The sequence below is a fragment of the Coffea eugenioides genome, chromosome 6, assembly GCF_003713205.1.
Source record: "Coffea eugenioides isolate CCC68of chromosome 6, Ceug_1.0, whole genome shotgun sequence".
Classification (NCBI taxonomy): domain Eukaryota; kingdom Viridiplantae; phylum Streptophyta; class Magnoliopsida; order Gentianales; family Rubiaceae; genus Coffea; species Coffea eugenioides.
Genome location: NC_040040.1, coordinates 15,208,619 through 15,224,827, shown reverse-complemented (window position 1 = coordinate 15,224,827; position 16,209 = coordinate 15,208,619). Strand labels below are relative to the sequence as shown.

The 16,209-nt window shown below is 35.4% G+C and overlaps 1 protein-coding gene across 1 annotated transcript; it reads left to right on the top strand.

Annotated features, from left to right (window-relative positions):
* Nucleotides 1–13: 13 nt before the first annotated feature.
* On the top strand, nt 14–8,543 carry LOC113775572 (ubiquitin carboxyl-terminal hydrolase 23). The gene is made up of 10 exons (XM_027320513.1): nt 14–573; nt 1,319–1,433; nt 2,267–2,377; nt 2,712–2,884; nt 3,083–3,409; nt 4,344–4,469; nt 5,692–6,420; nt 6,725–7,358; nt 7,475–7,565; nt 7,972–8,543. The coding sequence occupies exons 1-10, from the start codon at nt 226–228 to the stop codon at nt 8,129–8,131; spliced, it is 2,814 nt and encodes a 937-aa protein (XP_027176314.1). The 5' UTR covers nt 14–225; the 3' UTR covers nt 8,132–8,543.
* The last annotated feature ends 7,666 nt before the right edge of the window (nt 8,544–16,209 follow it).

Genomic DNA, 16,209 nt, shown 5'->3' with positions numbered 1-16,209 from the left:
CACTCGCCCGACATACTCCCATGTGTAGGGTTTAAAGCTGTTTTGAGCGAGCTCCAGTCGAAACCCAGAACCGCTCTATTTTTCTTTCTCACACACTATCACACCCCCAGAAACGTATAACATATAATTCTTTGATTCTGTAGAGAGAGAAAAGAAATCAGTCTATATATATTGGATTTTTTTCTATGTATATAGAGCTTTTTTGTTTGAGGTTTTATTGATTTGATGATGGCGGCGGAGACGATGATAAATTCTTTGTCGGTCAGGTCAGTTGAGGATCCGGAAAAGGAGTCGGTTACAACGTCAGATGCTTCGAATTCGAATGCGGCGTTGTTTCATCGGAGAATTGAATTTCGTTTGGCGAGAAAGTCGTTCAATGGGTTCAATGATGGAGGAAACAGTGGAAATGGGTTTAAGCTGGTGACCTTAAACCCGCGTAATTCGAATGCCAGTTTAAAATCGGAGTCCCACAAAACTTGGTCCGGGTACGGGAAGGCCTCCTCCGAGTCTTCCTTGGAGAATCATAGTGGGTTGGATCCGGAGCTTAGCTTTACAATCACTTTCAGGAGAATTGTAAGATTTTTTATTTGTTTTCTAAATAAAGTTTACATTTTTCCATTTCTATTTTCATTTTTATCCAGTAATGTGTTTTTTTGCTGTTTGATTGAGCTATTATGATTTTTTTTCTGGAAACTTTTGTGTCTCTAGAAAGCATTAGTTAGCTAGTTATAGTAGAATAACTTACGGGTTTTAAATAACTTTGTGTTGGTTTTTTTTTTTTTTGTTTGAAAAAATTTGAAGTTCTGGGTTCTGTTTATGTATCGGAAATTTATTGTAACTGATGCTAAGCATTTAGACTTTCTAATGAGTGGAAACTTAGCATAAGCTGGATTGGTGAAACAATGAAGTTCTTATATGGCAAGCCTCTAGTAAACCTCGAATAGCAAATTTGAATTCTTGTTTGTGCATCTCTTTGCCGAGGTTGGAAAAGGGAAATTCATACAAGTGTGAATTATAAAGTGTGTACATTTGGCCTTTTCACTCTGCAATATTCATGCACTATAGTGTAACTTTTTAAATTTCGTCAATCATATCAGTGGTACGTGTTAAACCTATTTTCATCATTGATTCTTCTGAGTAGGTGGTTCTTGTTAGCGTGAAAGTTTTGTTGATGTTATACACAAATCATGAATTACACTCACCTGAAATCGGGATATCGTGAGTATATTTATTGGTATTATTTTTCTATTTTGTTTAGCATTTGGAATCATGGTTTTCTTTTGACGCTATAATGGAGTGTAACTATGATTAATGACAGGGTGCTGGCTTGCAAAATCTTGGAAATACTTGTTTTCTCAATTCTGTATTACAGTGTCTGACATACACTGAGCCCTTGGCAGCTTATTTACAAAGTGGTCGGCATAAAATATCCTGTGAGACACTCTCTCTTTTTCTTACATTTTCTTTATCATACGATAACCAACATGAAGCATATAGAATGTGTGTATGAGGAATTCCTGATTATGTTTGTTATTTTATTCTGAATGATGTATTTTGATATGTGCTGTTTTATCATCTGCGGAAAAAGATATCTGAAGGTGAGATAACATCGACGGACACCTCAGATGTGCTTGTAAAACCTAAAGTGAAAGAGACACAAGAGTTATGAACAATTAAATGATTGAATATGGTTCCAGGTAAAAATGGAAGGTCTGACAATGAGGGATGTAGTGAATTAATACCAAGAATATGTTAGAATTGTTTGATGTTCAAGGAATGCCTAAGGATGAGACGTAGACAGTGCAAATTACCATCTTGAGTCTTCTTGCACTTTGTGATAATTGTTGTTCTGCAGCTTCTTGAGTCTTCTTGTGTGATTTTCTATGTGATGCGTATAACTTCTGGCAGGGCTAGACTGAGTCTTTCGTCTTTCTGCTTTTGTAAAAATTCATCCTAATTTCTCTACTTGCACTTTTCTTGTCATTTGCGCTATCAATTCTTTTGAACCGTAGCATCTCTTAGATCTTATGGCCAAATATAATAAATCATGTTAACTGAATGTTTGGCGGTCCTACAACAAACATGCTTGCTGACTTGTAGAGCTTGTCTGCATTAGTTCTTTCTGGTTCATCATTTTTTTTCCTTCTCATGGCTCATTTTGGTGGCTTATATTTTTCTTGAGCCCTGTTTTACATCTGGCGTTCACTTTCAAAAAGGTCAATCATTGGATTCTGATTTTTTGCATCTTTGACATGATGCTATGAAGGCCATATTGCTGGGTTTTGTGCTTTATGTGCCATTCAGAAACATGTGAACCGAGCTCTGGAATCGACAGGAACGGTATTGGCTCCGAAAGATCTTGTATCAAACTTGCGGTGTATCCTGAATTTTTTGCTTATAATGTGTTCGCTAGACTTCTTGTGATGTTGTAGGTTTTTCTTCATCGGCTTGTAATATCATCTTATCTCAATTTAGTTCAATAAGTTTCCTGTTATAGCAGTTTGATACTGTTTGTCTTGACTTTTTAGCATTGTTGGTGATCTTAGTTTCTACTTTTTTTTTGGCTCTTTGTTCCTTCTTTTACATTAAAACTTGTCTGTTATCCAACTTGAAATTACTATATGCCTTTAATTTGGCATTCTCCTCACTGTAGTGGAATTTCGTAGGCTCTAGATTTTTGAGTTGAGTTTGGATCCTTGACAGTTATTTAGGCATATCTCGGAACTTTAGAAATGCTAGACAAGAGGATGCTCATGAGTACATGGTCAATTTATTAGAATCGATGCACAAATGCTGCTTGCCTTCGGGAGTGCCGAGCGAGTCACCCAGTGCTTACGAGAAAAGTTTGGTCCATAAGATATTTGGTGGTCGCCTTCGTAGTCAGGTAAATATGTCTTGCTTAGCTCCTTTTTTGCTTAGGGTATTAGATAATTGGCTACAGAGAGAATCAGAGAGTCAGTCTCACTTTGGGAAACATGATAATTTTTTTAAAAAATTTTTTGATGCTGAAAGATCAAGATTTGATTGTGTTTTTGAGCATATGAGTACCAGAAGGTTTATTAGTCTTCTTATATTTTTACAGGTGAAATGCATGCAGTGTTCGTTTTGCTCAAACAAGTTTGATCCATTCTTGGATTTAAGTCTTGAGATAGTGAAGGCAGACTCATTATACAAGGCACTAGCTTATTTTACTGCCAAAGAGCAGTTAGATGGAGGGGAGAGGCAATATCAGTGCCAACAATGCAAGCAAAAAGTCAAGGCTCTTAAGCAGCTGACTGTTTACAAGGCACCCAATGTCCTTGCAATCCACTTGAAGCGTTTTGGTTCTCATATGCCTGGCCAGAAGATTGACAGAAAAGTTGAGTTTGGCCCTTCATTGGACTTGAAACCTTTTGTGACTGGTCCATATGTAAGTAGTAGATACTTTCTAAGAGTAGTAAGCATATAGTCCGAGAATGTTGTATACTTCCACTAAAATGTCTATATATAAGTTTTTATCTGTTCTTTTCTCAGGCGTATCTTGTGCCTATATATGTGACATGGAGTGAATAAGTTAATGCACTCAACAAATTACAAAAGCATTTTAAGGAGTGTTACACTCTTAATAGTTTTGAAGTAATAACAAAGAAAAAGCATGTTGAGCAGATATTGCATCTTTAACTTCTTGCTGTGGTTACTGTATGTGCTCTACTGCTGCTTAATTTTTGTATTGTTGAAGTTACTTTCCTGTTTTTGCATGCCATGGTAATATGAAACTGTTTCCAAAAACGACTTTTGGTGATCTTATTTTACTGATTTCTACTATATTCCTGTTTCTATTGGCTATATATCCTTCTACAATTATTCCAAAACTATTTTCCGCTGTTTACCAACAAAGATCATGCACTTATCAAATGTTTTGAGCCTTTCATACATTTAGACTAAATTACAAGAAGGCCAAATATATATGGGACAGAGGGATTAAATGTTTTAAACTCTTCGACTGATTCCACGAAACCAGAAAAATGTTACTAGGTTATAGGTGTGATTTCTGTTCTTATGATGGGTTATCAATTATCTTTTGCATGATAGACATTCCACAATTTTTATTTTGAAGGGTGATGCTGAATGAGATGAATATTGAGATGCTGAATTGTACAGTTCAGTGCTATTTCTAATAATAGATGAGTAAAGCCAGCCTAGTGCATGTGTTCTGCTATTAGTGTTTAGAAAATGAAAAAGCTTGAAATGCTTTTGCATGTCTATATCAGCACATTTTCACTCTGTGTATTGTTCCGTTGTTTTTTTGTATATCTTGGGTTTTCCGTTGTTAACTATTGCTTTCTTTTCTTAATTCATTGCAGGATGGGGAATTGAAATATACTCTCTATGGTGTTCTGGTTCATGCTGGTTGGAACACTCATTCTGGTCATTACTACTGCTTTGTTCGGACATCAAGTGGCATGTGGTACTCTCTTGATGACAACCAGGTATCAGGATGTATCAATTTTGTCATCAGTTTCTTCTGCCAATTACAGAACTTAGGACCTATCATTTCTCCTAGTATTTGTGGATCTCTTTCCTTGTTGGATTAAGGTCTTATTAGTGCTATAAATTTCCACATTAATTGTGTATGACCTGAAAATTGATTGACAGAGCTGGTGGACGTGTTATTTTCTTTGGTGGGAAATTGAAGTAACTTGTACCAAAGCAGATATTTGGAGATGCACCTTTTTTATTTTAATTTTTGAAACCTCCTTTGGATGGTGGGCAGTTTGGAACTTTTGGGTGTCAATGTGCTAAAAAGAACAGGAAACATATTGCATGAATCAGGGTTGCTGAATGATTTGTTTGGGGTTTGCTATTATTGCATGATTGGTCCTCCCCAGCTTCATAACATGAACTAGCTGGTCAAATCTGTTCAACTCATAGATTATTATTTTTTGGTCTTTATGACTCAGTCTTTAAAGAGGTGAACTTGGTGGAATCCAAGCAGCACGGTTTTCTTCATTATGGGTTGCTTTCTTTAATGTTGCATTTTGGTTTGTGGTTTTGCTGGCAAATGCAACTTACAACCTATAAATCTGATTCCCAATAAATCAAATTCTAGTAGCTTCAGTCTGTCCACAGAGAAAGTGGTGGATCTTTGCAATGGGCTGGGCAATTCATGCGGTTAGACCATGTCAGTCAATAAATGGAACAGTTAATGCTGCATTATGGTAACATAACTGTTTAATGCTTTTAGTTTCAGAAAAGTTACGGAATGAATTTAAGGACCTAATGAATGGAACTTGGAATGCTTGATCTTGTACAGAGTTTTAAAATTCTTTTAAGCATCAGAGTCTTAGTTGAGCTTCAAGATCAAGAGTTTTAAAAGAGCTAACTTTTTTTAAGAGAATTGTGATAAAAAAGACTTCCTCCTTGTCACATTGGACAATCAACTCTTTCTAAGGAAAGCGGAATTCTTGCCAAATTCCTCTATCTCAGTTTAAATTGTGGTGCAATGTAATTGTCTTGATTTGCTATGTTCACATGTTGGTGGAGATAACCATGTCCAGTTGCCTATTGCAGTTTTATATGCCCTCCATCACGTGATGCATCATTGGATTAATTTTCCATTTTTACTTGTTAGGTCGTCTATTGCACATGTTTGTGCAGAATAGATAAATTTTGGCTTCTCTGCATTGTAAACTGATGCACCGTGAATTACAGGTTGTTCAAGTTAGTGAGAGGAGGGTTTTGGAGCAGAAGGCTTATATGTTGTTTTATGTTCGAGATGGAATGTATTCCACACCTAAGAAAGTTGTCGATGCAGTACATAAAGAAAGTATGGTTATAAATACATTTGGAAGGAAAACGCATCCTAATTTTCATCAAGGATCGAAGGAAAATATCCCGAACGGAGCAGTTGGGGGAAAGTTGAATGATTCCTTTTCTACTATTGCTGCTCAGAAAGATGTAGTGAATCCTAACATCATAAGCCAAAATCAAATGAAAAAGGATCCTGCTCAGAAAATTAATGGCCCAACAGCTCCTGAAGAATCATGCTTAAAGAAAGACCGTCCTGCCGCAAATTTACTGAAGGTGCCACCTATGGATGGCCTTTCCAGATCAAATATAAATGGTGGAGATTGCTTGGTGCAATCACTTCCATCTTCTAAGGGATCTGATGGCTTTGTTAATCTTGGGAATTCTAGTAACTCGGGCAGTAGCAGTGGCATAGAACTGACTACTGCTATTGTTAAGCAAGAAGACATCAATGGCTCCCAAAGTTCTGCTGGAAAGAACGAGACTGATTCTGCGGTCATACCAACTAATGGAAATATTAAAGTGAGCGCTGGTAAAGATCTCAGTAACGCAGTTGACAGACCACCTAATGGCAATGTCCTCCATAGACCTCCTCAAGATACATGTGTTTCTTTGGAGACTAATGCTGGAAAGGTACTTGATTTGCTTAGATTATGAGAAAACATGGTGATTAGCTTTTATTTCTTTTTCTTACCTGCTTTCTTGGAATTGCATATATGCCATCTGACTTGCCCAGTTGTATCTGCAGAATGTCACACTGTTTCAAGCATCTTTCCCATATATATTGTCATTTCTGATTTGATAAATAACATATCTGGAGATAAGTGACAAATTTTTACTTGGCCAGCATAGTCAATAAACAAAGTTACAAAGACAGCCACTTATTCTAGGCCTTCCCCTCCCCCTCTTGCTGCACATCTAACCAAATCTTCTGTAGGTTGGATGTTTCCCTGACAATACTGGTGTAGCTGAGGTAGGTGTTCGAAAGGCTCGTGATAGCAAAGATCTAGCACGCAGAAAATCAGCACCAAAACACTTGCTTTGCGAAAAGTCCCTTAATGACAGGCTGCATTTAGTAAAGAGGAAGCCTTTGAAGCTTGTTGTTACAACCAAGCATCTTAGCAGAAACATCATTTTAGGAGCAGCCTTGGGACGGAGAAAGAAGAAAAACAGGGCCAAACATTGTTGCCCAAAAAAACTGGATGGGAATCGTATCCTGTCAGATCTCGGGCCATCTACTTCTGAGGACTGCAAAACTATAAGCTGTTCAGCTTACCCTCCTAGGAGGCTCAGATCTAGTGCAGATGAGAAAGATAAGGTTCTAGGTTTGAAGAGTCCTTCAAACAATGGTGAACTTCTAAGGGTTGTGAAGGTCGTCCCACGTAGGGATGAAGTTGGTCAACATGAGAAAGTTCCCTTGACAGAAGCACAACCAAGCAAGAGTTATTATTCCACATCGGGCAGAGAGTTATCAGATAATGGAAAATCATGTGGCTCCGCACACAAGAAAGGTGAAAAGGTGGAGAATGGTTTGATACAGATTCCTGCTAGAGGTTTGGAAGAGACAACTGGTGAGTACCTGCATAATTTTGTCTTTTTAGGGTATTTTAGCTCAATCTAGTTTTTGTCCATGGACTCCCTGCTGGAGCACTGATTATCACTTGTCTTTTGATTTGATTGATTACAGTTGCACGTTGGGATGGTGTTGAAAGTTCTGAAGATATTCTAGAATCCAGAGGCGCTGAAAATCTTAGAATTGGTTATGTTGGGGATGAGTGGTGAGTTGAATATAAGTTACTGAGATATTTGTGTTTAGTACTTTTTTCTAATTTATAAATTACAATACCAAGGTTCACATCATTAAAAAGAAGTATGCAGCTTAATTTGTTAAAATCTGGATTGGATGCTGCTGGCTGCTTTGGCTACCACCCATGAATTGTCAGTGAATTCCTCAGTTCGTTCCACTCCTTTTGCCTTGGGAGCCCAATATTCCGACTGTTTAAATTGTGAGACCAGCTATAGAAGAGTCGAAATTCTCTGCTCTTTCTGTCGTGATATATTTAAAGTAAATTGGGCTTATTAACCAAATAAAAGTTTCAGGCCTACTTGTTCTTTTAGCTGTTTTTCTTGTATGGAATGTTCTCTTATTGCAGTCTCCATTTCAAATCATCTATACTTTTGCAGGGATGAGGAATACGACAAGGGAAAAAGGAAGAAGGTTAGAAGCTCCAAGCTCACATTTGATGGAATCAATCCTTTCCAAGAAATTGCGACGCACAAGGCAAAATCAAAGAAAGCAAAGTTGGACCGATGCAGCTCTGCAAACCAACCATTCAGGATATGATGACTCGGAAGCACAAGGTCTAGAATTTGTCGAATTGAAGAGAATTCCTCGTATAGTGAGTGGCGGCATGTCTGCATTTTTCTGTAACGATTGTTGCTGGGCAGAGCTGAGGGTGTGGTCGAAATCGTTATGGACCAAATTTTTTTAGTCAATGCTATTCTTCTTTTTCCCCACCCGATAAATGTAGTTTTCATCATCTGTTTTGGCAGTTGGCAAAATATGTATTTTGGGACTTGCCTGAGCTCCAAGTGTTTAGTTGTGTGGGTGACCTGCCAGGCTATCTGGTTTACAGCTGACTCTGCAATTTATCTGGAGATAGATGCTGAGTATTTACCAGCCTTTCTTTCTCCATGAAGTTTTGTTTACTGATTGAGCCTCGGCGTTCTCTTGTAAGAGTAGAGTGTTATTTTCATCTGCTTGCTTGACTTGCAACACAACACAAAAAAATGCTTGCTTAAACCTGAGTAAGTTCTAACAATTTGCCAAAAGCTAAACTGTAGGGATTTTGTTCGCAGGGAGACCAGGAGGAATCAACTAACTGTGGAGAAATATCTTGCAATGGAGCGCTGATGGACTTACTTGTGGTCCTGCGGACGCTAGACAGAAATGGGGAACTGGGCCAGCGACATGTGTACTTTAGTGGGCAAGCAATAAGCAAAACAACGGCAAAGAGCAAACACGATTTCTGTCCTGACCGAATTGCTAGAAGCAAGTAGTACGATTGTCATGGAAAAGTAAACGGACTAATCTCTTTCCTACATCACATATTGACTAAAAATCACCGTATCATTAGTTTCGGAGATTACAAGAAGGAAAGCAATCACTAGTAACAGCAGCATTTACCAATTCTAAGGTGTACGTGCGGATGAGTTTCCGCTAAACAGTAGGATTGAGCGACATGTCTACCTAAACAGATGGAAACCACGGTTAATTACACTTTTTGTCTTTGTCAGGGTCATTTGCACTCTCTCTCTCTCTCTCTCTCTCTCTCTTCCTAAATGCACAAAATAGGCACTTTAGACTTCTCGTTTTGAGTCACTTTAGACTTTTGGTTTCAGTTCCAGCATTTAAAACTGGGCTCGTTTTGTCAGGTTGATAGATTGAAAGTTCAAATCATGTTAAATCCAAAGTAGCAGAATTGCACTGCTCTGAACTAGATGTAGAGTTTAACTTCCTCCTTCAGAAAAAAATGTTGGGTCCCCTTTAAAATTCTTTCGAAAGTAAGTTTGGTGTAGGACTATTTTTGTTATTAAAAGAAAATAGAAAGACTAAAAGCATAAGAATTGAAAATATTTATTGTGTATAAAAATGGAAAAAAAAAAAAAACAGAATTGAGCCACGATAAGCAAAACGAAAGATGCATTAGAAAGTGTTCTCAGTGAAATATATAGAGAAAACGCATTATGACTCGTTACTCTTTTTTTTTTTTTTGTAAACTACTAATTGGAGCATGTTTCAACGCAACACCCAATAAGATCCTATGAAATTAGATTTAGCAATAAAGTATGGTTCAACTTTATAAGTTATTGTTTTGATAGATTTTTCATTAAAAATTGATGCTACTCTGTTTGGTCATTTCGATTAAAAAAAATACCAAATTTAAATAGTTATGCGATTTTGCTATTGATAGCTGCTGCAGTTCAAGTTTCAATTGACAAGTTGGTCAAGAAGACAAAATTCTTTGGGTCATCATATGGAGGGTAGAATTGTACACAAATTCGACGGTCAAATTGGTCAACGGTTTCTTGGTTAGAACTTAGAAATGTAAATAAAATGTTCTTCCAAGAGTAAAGTGCCTACTATTTGTTTGCATCCAAAGTTGAAAAGTGCAAATGACTCGCATTCATTAGGAAACTGTTGTAATTAGCCGCAAAGAAAATTAAACACTACCAAAGAGATCAAGTCTCACGTTCCAACGCTTAGAACATGTTGAATAATAAGTATTGCCATTTCCAAGTACTTTAGTTTTACTCTCGTCATTTCCCCTGAATTTCACAACATTGTATATAGTTACTCTATTGTAAACTTTGTTGTTTCATCATATTTCCTTCGTTTCTATTGAACTTGCTTTATTGTGCATGCACATTTCTTTTTACATTAAGTTATGGATTAATTAACCAGTATTGTGGGGTGGGAGGTCAATAATTCAATCCTTACCTCTCATCAATGTGCAACTATATGTGGTTCAATTGGGCTACCCCCTAGAGTAGGAGTAGACTAGGCTAGATAGGAGTGTGTAAAATTGAAAATTTTCGATATAATTCGACCGAATTTGAATTAAATTTAGAATCAACCTAGAGTAGGTTAAAGTTGGAGTAGGAGTAGGTTAGACTAGATAGGAGTGTGCAAAATCAAAAAATTTTGATTTATCGTCGGAATTTTCGAAATCAATAATTCGGAACTAAAATCGGGTTTTCTGATTTCAAATTATGCAAATTTGGTTCGAATTCGATAATGGGATTTTTTAAATCGGAATTCAGAATTTCTATTTCAAATTCATTTTTCATATATATATATATATTATATGTAATATAACATTTATATTATTATAATAATTTTTATATTCCTGAATTTGGTGATTCAGAATTCTTATTTCGATTTCAAATTCATTTTTCATATATATATATATATATATATATATATATACACATAATATTTATATATATATGTAATATAACATTTATATAATAATAAAAAATTTTATATTCCTAAATTCGGCGAAATTGAAATTTATCGAATTTCGAATTGAATTTGGAACGAATTCGAATTCGGAGTTGGTGAATTTGAAATCGAATTCGGTTGGAAATTCTGATTTCAAAGTTTTGAATTACTGATTTCGATTCCGATTTACACCCTAAGGCTGGATGTGCCTCAGTTGGGCCACCCTGGAATATGTTAGAGTAGGAATAAGAGTAGCTAGGTTAGATGTGTCATTAGGAAAAAAAAAAGGAAAAAAAAGTTATGGACTAATTGCTTATAACCATCACATATGTCAAGTGGCGATGTTACCTGCATGTGGATGTGGCAGTAATAATTGATAAGAGTAGAAAGTAGAAACTCTCACGCAATAGAAATAATGAAGGCAGGGAACATCCTTCCATTCCAGACTTGTCTTCCTTCCATACCATTTTCACCTTTACATTTTGGGTGTAGAAATCTAAGGATAATATTAATCAATCGTATGTCTGTGAAGACTGAAACAGTCCCACTCTAATTAAGGCTACCTCGATGATGAAACGTGCTTGCTACTCCAGCTTTCACCCAAAAAAAGAAAAAGCACATCCATTAATTTGCTACTCCGATCCAGCTCAAACCTCAAAACGTGGTTGATGAAGATGTTGGATTAATTGCTGAGGTGGAAGGAATTATTCTGCTCACCAAGTCATAGGTTTCTTATGTCCAACCATTAACCAACCAGTCTTGCTTGCGCTGGGACTCTGTGATACTCATTATGGCTAAGCAACTTTACAGTAAAAGCTGTAAGAATCAAGATTGAAGTTCACAACACATACTATATATGTAGTATTCTTTGAGGTCAGGTTTAATCTCATCAAGGGTTAGGAATAAAATACCCAGAATAACTAACATGTATAGGTAGAATGAAACTAGCTAGTAATGCAAGAAGTGATAATTAGATACTAAATGTTACTAATTCTTTTTAACATTTTATGCCAAGAGGTTCAAAATAAATATACCCAAGTCACAATAAACATCTAAATTTCGATACTTTTAATGATCTTTGAAAAGGAAATAATGTGGAAGCAATAATGGTGCCACGACATGAATATTTACTGCTGCCATCATTATCATATTCCTAATTGCTTTCTAGGCAAGCGTTTTGCTTCATCAAATTAAAGGGACTTTCTTTCGAAAATGATTACAAATGTTCTGGAATGCTAGCATTTGCTTTTACATGCATAAAATGTACACTAGTATAGTAAGACGGAAAGGAATATAACTGGACATAAACATGCAGGCAGATGCAACTACCACAGAGAGAATGTGTTTTCAACGAAAAACCAAGCACAAAAAAGGCAAAGCAGAGGGCTCGAACTCTTAGAGACGAGTACATTGCATCTCACAGAGTTTTTTTTTTTTTTTTTTTTTTTGGAATGAGTTAATTTTTATTCAATAACAATATTTAAGAAAAGTACATTTCAATCATTACAAGAGAGAGCTAATTCCAAGTTATCAATACTGACTATTTTATTGCTGGGGTAGTGATACAAAACGGTGACATATTTCTCATGGTAGGAGTAGGACACCATAATGATAGATTATTTACTAGTTTTGCCTGAAATCAAACCACCAATTCGTTGTGTATTAGTTGAAGAAAAGTAAACAAGAAGGTCAAACCAAACCACAAATTTCTGTAGTCAGGCTTATAATAATATATTAACCCCGGTGGGTACGATTTTACTATTTAATGCGCTATTCACCTAAACAAGTGTTTAAGTTGGACCCTGTTGAGTAAATTAAAAAGACCTCTTGACTTTTAGATGTCAGATTAGACCCTGATCAAATACCTTTTTGGGATCGGCCGGCTATTGAATAAACCCATGTTAAATCTATGGATTCTCCTTTTAATTGTCAAATTGTGTATACAACCTTTTAATCACTAAGTTCAAATGCATCAAGTAGCTTACTAAACTATTCCATTGAGTCAACAATTTTCAACTAGGATAACTTCGGCTACTCACGAATGAGATAATAGGTCAAAATTTTGGGGGCACATATAAGGATAGGTACGTAGTAAACACCTTTTTTTTATATATATGTATATATATCTTTGATTTTTTTTTAATAAAAGAGAAATTTCATTATTTTAAAAATTGTCCAACATGAATTACTCGACAAAAGTAGGAGAGAAATTCTAAAGAGATTTTGCAAAAAATGCGAGCTCATGTGCCACAAAATTTCACGGTTCATATGCCAACTCACAAGATTTCGCAAACAACCTAAGTTCATATGCAACGTTATTTGTCTCTCTCAGAATCCAATTAACATTAATCGGAGCTATGTATGTGTGGATGGTTGTGATGAAAAAATTACATGAACTTATTATTGCCTGATTGATTTCGTCACAAAATTAAAGAGAATAATCAATCACCGACGTAGTTGATAATGTAGAATATGTGTTAATGACAAAGACCACTTCTAGAGAACGAAAAAAGAACTACATACACCCTTTTCTTTGATCAATTTATGGGTATCTTTCAAATATGTTTTCAAGCCAGCTCTAAACTATTAACTCAGAAAGCTACAGCCGGTTTTAGTTGACTGGAGTAGATGTTGAAAAGAAACATTAATACTAAGAGTTTGAAGAATAAAAAAGTTTGCTGGCATTTGAATTTGTGCACATGACCAAATGACATGACCTTGATCATTAGCTGTGCTGCCGGTTTGATTTCTTGATTTATTGGTTTCTTCTTCGTTCTCACTTCTCAAGCTTCCTCAATCAATGCAAATCATTAAAACACCACCCCCACTTCATCTCTTGTCGGCCTTGGCGTGCTCAACCAGAAGGAAAAAAAAACAACCAATTTCTCTCTCACACACTCACATCCACACAACACTTGGAACAGGGGTTGGCATTGTCCAATCTCTTGTTTGATTAGAGGTGATTACTCATTGTTTTCATTGTTTATGGACAAGTGCGTCATATGATCAATTTGATTTTCACATGATTAATCATGAGACCTTAATAAGGTTAATTATCTGTCCACGAATGGTCAATGGTTGGAATATAGATTATGATCGGTGATCACTTCTTGGGGCCCATAAGGACTGAATAGTTTGGTATCTACGAGACAATTTTTGGGCTTATCAAGATCATGATATTGACTTGAATGTGTTGGTCGTAGCTTGAGGGATTTCCAGTTTCCCACAAAGGATGGATTATTCTCACAGATATTTGATATCAAAGGATTTGTGAACCACAGGATTTGAAATCTTGTAGAGACGTTTAAGATATTCAAGAGCCAGTTTGGATTGTTATTTTCTAAAAATTTTGTAAAATATATATATATATTATAATAATTTGATATACGTAAAATAAAAAAGACGATTGAAAAATGTTCTTATTTTTTAGTTAAACGGTATGTAAAGTATATAGATGGATTTAGTTGCAAAAACTATTAGAATCATGATAACCAGTTAACCCTAGTACATTTGCGTACGCTATTGTTGGTTGATTATACTGCAAGACATTTTTTTTACATATAAATACTAGAAGAACATTGATAATTATTTCTTTGACAAATACGAGATTGAGAGATTTGAAACATCACAAGCACAAATTTTGAACTTACTAAGTTCAAACTACAAATCTCAGGAATGTACAATTAGCATAGAAAGGTAAATGCAATCAATAGAACAAGATTGAAAGAGCATGATTTGCTTCAAGGAGGACAGTAGTGTCTTTTGGAGAATTATAACAAAATTTCAAATTACTCATATTTTAATTTCAAGGAGGATTAGTTTTTTTTTAATGTGTTTTTAAACTGTAGTAATATAAGTGAAAATTTTTTACTATTGATGAGATTGTTTATGAGGTTATTTTTTGTGTTTTTGGTATTTTTGATGGTTTTTTTGTCTTTTTGATATTGTTTTTAATATTTTTATAATTATTTTTATCTGTATATTACTATAACATTGTATTTGAAAATCTTATTTTTAAAAAACTGACAAATCAAAATTTCCTTGCATTTCTGTCTGGTTCCTTAACTTGCACGATGCAGCGACATATAAAACACAAAGTACCACTTTTGTCAAACCTGGTCCACCAAGCTAACGGTTCTGATGGGGCGACCCCAATGCAACTGGTCCGCTGACCTGGTCTGCTGGCGCAATTTCCATCAAATGCTGATGGAAGAGGGTAAAAATCCAAGTTGGAAAACAGAAGCAAATTACTTCCACTTTCTCAACAAATGGTTATGAACAATTGCAAAAGGGCATACTTCCTGATCTAGGAATTAACCTGAATTTGGAATTTATTCACATTTCCAAGAAACATATCTTCTTTTAGACTTTAGTCCATCAGGGCCAACCTTGCCATAAATTATATAATACGTATCTTGAGGAAAAATGTCACGGGCAGAACTTAGAAGTCAACTAAAACAACCGCCCTGCCCACTTCAATTTATGTTCTCTACCTTTCATATAAAGTATTGTACCAAAAATCAAGTAAAGAAGAACAAGCACACTTTGATACGTAATGGTTCATGTACAAAAGGACCAACCAAACATGTTATACGGTACAGTACAGACAATCTCTGCTAATAATTCTCATAATTGAATGAATTGAATATCTTCTTCTAATCTAATTGGGTTTCTTGTGAGTTTCCCTTAAATTACTCTTAATTGGGTCCTCTAACCGTTAACCTCCTGGGTGTTTCTGATCTAATTGGGTGTGTGTTTCTATCTCTCGACAGAAAAAAGAATATCTTCTTCTATTTGGAGGCTAAAATAATCAGCACTCACATGGCGAATGGTAAATGCTATACACTCACTAATAATAATAATAAGAGATCAAATTCTTGACTTTTTATAATGGTGAACCAATTTCTCCCTGTCATGATATGTGTTGGCCAATTTGTTGCCTTTTACAAGCCGCTAATATTAAGTGTCAAAAATGCCTTTCGACCTAAGTTACTTACCACTATTATTATTTTTATTATTTAAGGACTAATAAGGATAAAATTAAATAAGACAATAAATTCACTATTGTGTCCAAATTTTCATGGATTATCACTAGTCCAAAGCCTCTGGATTTTTGTCTATAAACACTCAATTGCTTCAAGTTCATATCTGCATCTAAATACTGAAGTTTGCATTGTAACGACATCCTTGAAAGTTGGAATTCCAACTAAATATTACAAAAAAAAGGTAAGTTAAAATTGGAAACAGATTTTTTGTGATTAACTTTCCCTATTATATCCATAAAAAAATGGGGAATTATTTTGGAAGGTAAACAACCCAAAATTTTGTACTTGTTATCTAATTAGATAATACAGTGGTATTTGCAATTTGTCTAAAAAATATCTACAATTCTAAATTTATGCTTGCCTAACAAAAAT

Bases quoted from the DNA above. Each gene is read 5' to 3' on its own strand.
- LOC113775572 (XM_027320513.1), top strand. From the start codon at position 226: ATGATGGCGGCGGAGACGATGATAAATTCTTTGTCGGTCAGGTCAGTT. The intron at 2,378-2,711 runs GTATCCTGAATT...ACAGTTATTTAG, and splicing joins TCTTGTATCAAACTTGCGGT to GCATATCTCGGAACTTTAGA. The intron at 6,421-6,724 runs GTACTTGATTTG...AATCTTCTGTAG, and splicing joins TGGAGACTAATGCTGGAAAG to GTTGGATGTTTCCCTGACAA.